This window comes from Antrostomus carolinensis, unplaced genomic scaffold, assembly GCF_000700745.2.
Source record: "Antrostomus carolinensis isolate BGI_N321 unplaced genomic scaffold, ASM70074v2 scaffold15027, whole genome shotgun sequence".
Lineage (NCBI taxonomy): Eukaryota > Metazoa > Chordata > Aves > Caprimulgiformes > Caprimulgidae > Antrostomus > Antrostomus carolinensis.
This window is the reverse complement of record NW_010326743.1, coordinates 1,587-9,673: the sequence shown is the minus strand read 5'-3', so window position 1 is coordinate 9,673 and position 8,087 is coordinate 1,587. Positions and strand designations below refer to the sequence as shown.

Sequence of the window (8,087 nt, the reverse complement as noted above, 5' to 3'; positions counted from 1 at the left end):
CTGTGCTACTGATACCACCAAAGGCAAAATGGTAGGAGTTGGAAATAGGTATGTCTGAAGTGTGTTTTGTTTAGCCTTTTCTTTCCTAGGGAGGCTAATCTGATAAAAGGAGTAAATTTGTTTTTCCTAATTCTTATGGCCTGCCATTTAAAGTATGTTCTTAGTGAACCAATTTTTCACAGCATTGCCTGAGTCTCCCTTTTTATTCTTTTTGGATTTTGGATGCTGTGGTGGGTATTCACATTGTGTTAACTTGGAGGCATAATGTAGGAGATTTGTTTAATGTTCATCTTTCTTTAGGGGAAGGTGGCAGCTGGTTCCTCACATGGGCAGTTTAAAGGAACCAAGTCAGGCTGTTTCTTTGATGTGCCCTATGCTGAGACTGCTCTCTTTACATTGTGTTGGAGACATGGTAGAGATGGTCCCCTCCTAACTGGACTGGAAAAAATGGTCAAATGGGGAATTCCTGGAGAATTCAGGATTGGGAACACATCATTTCTACTTGATTTTGATAACATTTTGCATGATAAAAACATTTTGAATAATAGTTTTGTAGACAAGTGAAACCTTTTTAAATCAGTCATCTTAGCATTTTTCATATCTGATTTCTATTTTCAGAATAACACATTTTTAAAGGAAATAATGCTGCTTGAGAAGCATAATGATTTTTTCAATAGGAAGTGTATCATAGAAAAATTATTTATCTCAGATCATACTTTCAGTTTAGTATCTTTACTTAAGAGGACACTTACAGCCTTTGCAGAAATTAATTATCCTTTTCAAAACTTAATTGCCATGTTGTACTTACTAACTTTTCATTAATTTTGGCAAGATTCTTCCTGAATATATTTTTTTATATGTGTGAATTTTTAGATCTGTGCTTGCATGCACACACACACAAAAATTACACTTTTTAATGTCTTCTGAGTATTCAAAATAATTATAATGACAGTGACTAAAATCTATTAAGAAATGTAAAACATCACCATGCTACATTATTACTTGTTCCATCAGTTAAAAATAGATCTTAAATGCTCACTGAATAGGCCTTTGGTGAAGATATGGTTTAAATTGTCCCAGTCGAAGAATTTCTTAATCATTTATCTAACAACTTAAATAAAACAATCTATTCAGCTATAGGAAGAGTTAGTATGGGAAGGATTTGGACAGATTTCTTCAGAGATGAGACATTCTCTGGCTAGAAAAGGAAATGTGCGAGAAGCTGGAAGGTGTGTTTTCGTTTTGAAGGTGTTCAGCTATAATGCAACACATCTTTTCTTTCTTTGTGCTTTATACTTGGGTCAGTGTTATGCATTTACTCATACATACAGGAAGGACTGCCTCCCTCCTTCCAGAGGTCCATGTTATCACAGAATCTGTCTCCACTTAAATGATTCACAAAATCCCTATTGACTTCAGCGCTGCTGGGCCAAACTAATGGAGGGGTGTGCACCTACACCATCAGGCAGAATGGCCATGCCGGGTTCGAGGCATGGTTGTTACCATCTCCTGTACTAAACGTGGTTTTCTTCTGATTATATTAGGTTATGAATTCTAGGTATTGTCAGGACCGTAATGTCTTGTAGAGCACTGTAGAGCAGGTAAGTTCTCGTGACACTGTTATGCTCAAACTGGAAAGAAGTTAAAAAATTGATGATTTCAACATTGGTTTTTTGTACAGCATGCCATGTTTTTGCATGTAGGGGATTTTTTTGGATCTGTTTGAATAAAATATGGACTTCTCTGCTGCTTAGTGATGCCTGTTTATTCTTTTGGTTATAATAAGTATAAGGGTTACCATTGACCATTTTAGAAAGCGACTCATTTAATCAGTTGGCTACTTCTGTCTCTGTTGAACATGTTAATGTGTTATAGTGAAAAAAAAAGACATTTCAGGAAGAAATTTTAATAAAAGGTAGTGCTTAGTGCTTTTAAATCTCTTAGGGGTATCCAAATGAGAGAGACCCACAGGAGAAAGCTTTTTATGTCAAAAATAGGATATCTGTGAAGCACACTCCCACTTTACCAGCAGGATTTTATTTTTATTGTTCTTCACCATCACTAGTGGCAATGGCTGTGGTAGCTTCCATGTGTTTTCCTTCCATATGACTCATATATTAAAATGCTAAAGTGTTGCAGTGTCATTAAAGAGGAGATCTCGGCAACAACACTAGGTTAGGTGGATTAATTTTGCTTAATTCAAAATCAACAATTAAAACATTTACATATAATTCTTTCCCTTTGAATCCCTTTATATCCAATGAAAAGAAATATGCAGCCTCAGAGGGCTATTCATATGCCTCATGTTAGATAAATATCTTAGAACGAGTTGAATCAGCCTCCCAAGGTGCCTAATTATTTACGTTGACTGCAAAGGAAGCTGAAGGTGACTTGACTGGCAGTTAACTTCAAGTGCTGAAAGAAGGCAGATGATCTGCCCTTATAGACGGGTATAAGTTTCTTTAAAAAACTAAATTTAGATTCTACTGAGGGAAAATAAATCCTTTCTGACAATACTAGGGGGTAAAAAAAGTAGGGATCAGATAACACAACAGTGACTCTAATTTGATAATACCAATAAGAGTCTGGATTTTAAAAGTAGTTTGGTGGGGGAGAGGGTGGAAGCAAATGTAACCATTTCTGCTACTCTTCTAGTTCCTGAAGGTTGTCTTTGAATATCTGTTGGTGTTCGGGATCAAAATGAGAGAGGTAGCATTGGAAACTTACCTGGACATACAAGGTGAGTGCCCCCCAAATGCTAAAACCAAGGGGAAGAAGAGAGAAACTAATGTTGAGGGCAGATGTACTCTTATTTTATTTTGAGGTCATATAATAGCTATAAAACTATAATAAGTGTAGTTCGGACTGGGGCACAGGAATGCAGAATCATGTGAACTTGGTTTATTGGCAGGTTGCAGCCACGACACGTTGATTTTAGGCTGATATCATGTTAACATCATGTTCTTGAATGGATTGGAGTCCTTGGCCTGTGGTATCTCTAGAGGGGGCTATTTTAGAATGAGCATGGATGATTGCTGGATTCTGCCAGATGTGCTGGCTTGGTTTTGAGGGTTGATTTTCTAAGAGCTGCAGCTCTATGAGCTCTAAGGGTTGTAAAGGGTAAATGATCAGGGGGAAAGATTAGAGGTGGGCGATGAGTTAACCATGGGGGTTCAGAAAGCAGCTGATTTAGACTTCAGTTGGTTTCCAAATCTGGTAAAGCTGGCAGGTCTAGAACAAGGCCTAGGAGTGGAAAGGTCTGGTGGTATTTAGGAGCTCTAATAGTAATTCTGCCTTAAGTGAATAGATTTGAAGTTGTGTCTAGGAGCAGAACTAAAAACTTGGTATAAAGCTTCTTGCTTAGGATGATGGCTCGTGCTATTTGAAGATAGTAGGTTACTTTGGTTTGTTCTTTGGCACTGCACCTGTAGTACCGATTTGGGTTAGGCAGCACTAGTGTTGCAGATGGCAGAGATGTAAAAGCTTGATTTAAAACAGGATCCTAGAGTCCACCCTTATAGTCCAAGCCTTCTGTCCGTATATCCTACACTCTAAACCTGGGCTCAATCATAATGCTAACTTATAGATCAGAGCTTCAAATTAATCACAGATTTTCATAGAAACCACTATCTCCTACAGATACTGGCTGTCATCCTGCCTGTGGTGGGCAGATTCTCTAAGCTGTGCCACAGGACAGGGGCTTAAATTGAGTCAGGCCTGGGGTTTGGGGCATGGTATGGGCACAGGAGGTCTAGCGGTACCCCTGGATGGAAAGGATTCTGTGAAGCGGTGATCTGGGATGTGTGGGCAGGACAGACTGCTGGAAGCAAGGGAGTGGGAGTGCCAATTACAGGACTAGCAGGATGGCATCAGGGAGATACAATTTTGGTATGAGGAATTTTTGAATGGCAAATTAGTGCATTTTCTGTGAAGACATAGGACAGGGGAGGTGGATTCAGAGGTGGAAGACAGGCTGTTTCAGGGGTATATGGATTTCTGTGGACCAGGAGAGGAGCTATCACCTTTGAGAAGGGAAGCCCTTTTGAACATACAAAAACTACTCGTAATACCTAGAAGGAAAATAACCCTTTATTTTAAGTTCCATGTGGCAAATTAATCTCTGCAAACTTGTAGCTTTATTTTACGAAACTTGTTATGCTCAAGATGGGCGAGGAAGATACGTGTTATATGTCAGTTACGTGTTTGTGTTCAGGATGGAGAAGGGTGCCAGAGCCGAGTGGGACTGGCAGGCTGGTGTGGGAGACATAATAGTCTGTCACCCTAAACAAAGGCACACTTGCCCAATCTTTTTAGCCAGGTTACTTCTGAACGGCCATCTGTGTTGGCAGCTAGGCAGTAGAGGTGCTCCCACTCTGTCTTTATGCACTGCCATTGAGTTGTGGCAGGCAATTCCAGTATTGCTCAGGAGACTTTGTAATCTGTCGGCTGGTTGGGAATCCTTGAGTTCATTTCTGAGGGAGTTGGTGGTGATGATGGTGTGTGCTGTGAGTCTAGCCCAGTACTGACACACCAGCGATGCTGTGGGCAACAGGAACATCTCAGGCTTAACATACATGTTTGCTAAGGGAAGCCAGGTCAGCTACTTAAGATGGTGTATTCCTGCTTAAAGCTCTTCCAGACCACATGTATTTCTCATCAGTAATGATGCGAAATAATAATAATAGTAGTAATAAAATAATTAATAAAATAAAATTAATTAAAAAACAATTAATAAGCCTTTGCTTATTTAAATACTTATTGTACATTGTAGACATTTAATTCTGTCATTGCATACAGTACCAATAATATTGGTGTGCTGCTTTGTGCCACCTGCAAAGGTGTGGTCCAGTATTGGTACAGGTGGTGTATCTGCAGGTCCCACCTTCCCGCTCTGCCTATTTCCTACTACTGTTTCCTGTCTTGGGAAGTATGACTAGTAAGGAACAGACCATAGTTAAGTGGTTTAATTGCAAAGAATTCAGGCAGATCTTTATCTGTAGCTGCAGTAGGAACTTGAATAATACTGTTCTCTAGCTTAATTGGTGGAAAAGTGGCTTCTGCTGTAAACCTGTATAGAGATTTAACTTCATTTTCTACACAGATCAAGGCAAATAAGCTCAGCTGCTCTCCTGTTAAAGGAAAATAATGGATCAGGCCTAAGGTTTAATTGAGTGTAGCTATCTATTTTTGTTGTTTGTTTCCATGAAGAATTTTCAGGGCTGTATGTCAGTGCTCTTGGGGACACTTTTGAAGATGGCTGCCTCTTGCTGATGGTCATCATGCTGTGGTGTTTTGGAAACTTACAGAACAAAGTATGTTTTGACAGCACGTGAGTGCAAAGCATTCCAAGATGGGAGGCGTGGTAAGGTGAGGAGTTGGCACAGAATGGCAGACTCAAATAAACTTCTGAGATCAAGCAGAACATTTCCATTTAATTGCGATCTCCAAAATTACTTTGGTCAGTACAACTGCTTAAACATATCAACATAAGGCTCAAGGTTATAATAAAGCACTTCACATGAAAACACTTTAAGCAGCATAACGTGCTTAGTATTTGACAAAACATCCTCCAAATATCTGTACAGAATTATTTTATAAACAATATTTCTGGAACACGATCTAACCCTTACAACATAAAACACAAAACTGTCAGTGGTTAACAGCTGGTTTTGGTGATGTGTTTGCCATTAAAACTCTAGGAACAAATTATTTTCAAGGGCTGCAAGACTAGGATGTGTTTCTATATAACCTGTACTTTTAAATGAAGATTCTGCTTCCATGGTTTTGTACATTTATTTGATGGAATATCAGATTACACAATCATAAAATTCTATTTAATATTTAAAGTAAAATGATAAATGTTATGAAAAAATACCTTTATTACATCAGTGATGCTTTAACTAAAGTGAATATTAAGACTATTAACCAGGGGTTGAAAGTTTTAGGCCCTGATATTGAAAGCACTTCTGTATGTCCTTAACTTTACATGTAAGGAGTCTCCCTGGCTGCAGAGGGAATACTCTCGTGGGCGATATTAAGTGTGTGCCTAAGTGCGTGCAGAATGTGGGCCAAAGTACTCAGAGAGGCGCAGATGTGTTATACAGAGAAACATTCTCAGCACATAAATAAAATCTGGCTTTTTAGTATGTACATATACTGAAAAGGAATATTCTTAACTGAAAGGATGTGTTTTCTTTTTCTCTCTTAATAGCGCACATATTCCCATTTCACTCAGAAAGTGCTTGTGTATGCCCAGCTAGAGAATTACCTCATCAGCTGTGAATCTAGCATGGACAACAAACCTAAACCAAGAATGTCTTATCAGCAGTTGGGGGAGAAGGCTGGCAATCGTTTCTATACACCTTGTATTAATAAAAAAAACCTTCTCATAGAGAAGAATAGGCTTTTAAATATTTTCGATCCTGATACATACACAATGGTAGAAATTCACATTTTCATGCTTTAGTGAGACACTTTAAAATCCTGCCCCAGGCAGCTCTCTGAGTAGCTGTGTCCAGTTCCTAGCAGCTGCCTCACATTCAGCTCTAGTACCAGAAGCTTGAACTCTTGATAGCTGAGCAACCATGGGGAGAGAAAACACAGTTCTACCAGACTTGGAAAGGGAAAGAAAAAAAGAAAAAGAAAGTGATGGGTCTTTCTATTTCCAGAGGCCCAGTAGCTCTTCTGTGTCCCAGAACAAGACAAGGCAGTTCGTGTTTCTGGTCCCATTAGACCTGCTGTCTACCATCTGTGATGGCAGGGCCCAAGTGCCTGTTCCACTGTCTGTTCCACACAGTCCTCAGTAGTCTAAAAGAAATTAACCCATCACATGGCAAGAGAAAAATAGCCCTTTGGAGCACAGCTGAACCCCTCTCCCCTTGAGCAGGCAGAACACCTATCTATTGCACCAGTTTTTCCAATGTACCAGGAAGTATCCCCAAGATTGATGCCTTTCACGGCTATCTATATACACTTTTCTGATAAATTCAATGTCTCTGTTGGGAAGGTGACCTGGAGAGGGCTGCCCTTGGATGTAGAGCTGGCCCTGCCACCAGACCTGATTTCATTCACCAGGAGGACACTTTCAGAGTCCTGCCCTTGTGAAGAGTCCGAGGTCTCCGAGCTACGCAGTGTCCTTACTGACGTGGTGTCAGACTGAGCCAAGCTGGCACTGGGGCCTGGAAGCAGCACGTGGCCCCCAATGCTGCTTTCGCTTAACTCCGGAGGATAGAGCAGCGTTTGTGAGGTGCTGCTGATCTCCCTCAGCTCACGGGATATGAAGGAGGGTGACTGACTTGACATGGCAGAGGAGGTCCTGCGGCCATCCACGCAGTTGAAATTGCCCCCCGAGTGCTGCCTCCGAGCCCCTCCAATGCGGCAGAAGAGGCATTTGATCTTCTCAATGGCTTTGCTGAGCACAGTCTTGCGGAGGAGGATGTAGACCCAGGGATCCAAGATGGGGTTCACCGAGGCAATGCGGATGGCTTGCAGGTCAGGGTTTTGACTCACTTCCTTCACTGATTCTGGCTGGTACAGCTGGTTCACAAAGACACGGACCTATCCAAGGAGACGGCAGAAAGAGTAAGACACAATTATACAATTACATCAGGAAATCAAAGTTTATAGTTCAAAGCAGAGATCTAGATTTGCTACTGCAAGCTACAACAGGAGAAGAGACTGGCAAAGCCAGGCATCTCAGATTGGCAGCCATGAGCTTATTTTTGGAAATGGCAAAAAAATCAGATAGATTAATCTGCTGTAAATTGTTCTTCTTTGTTACAGGTAGGAAAAGAATGTCTCTTTCTCTCTCCTTCCCCTAATTAATCCTTGAACCTCCAACTTTTGGCTGCTGTTTAAAAAAATTCCTTATTAATTGATAGAACCCAGGAGCAAAGATATAGGCCTGTATCCTGCTTCCTTGGTATACCTTGAGTCTTAAGCTACCTGCAGAGAGATATCGGAGGCTGAGGAGACCTGGACAATCCAGCAAAGGACAAATAATTGTTTGTTTAGAAACAAACTGAAACAATAATCCAAGTATACTAGAAACAAGTCCAGAGCTGGCGATTCCCTAGTTTAGAAATGCA

General features: G+C 40.5%; 1 protein-coding gene across 1 annotated transcript; it reads right to left on the bottom strand.

Moving 5' to 3' along the window:
* Positions 1–6,963: 6,963 nt before the first annotated feature.
* On the bottom strand, positions 6,964–7,557 carry LOC104527867 (prostaglandin E2 receptor EP4 subtype-like; the record flags this gene model as incomplete). The annotated part of the gene is made up of 1 exon (XM_010171692.1): positions 6,964–7,557. A coding segment is annotated over one exon (594 nt), but the record flags the coding sequence as incomplete, so codon positions are not given.
* Between the last annotated feature and the right edge of the window lie 530 nt (positions 7,558–8,087).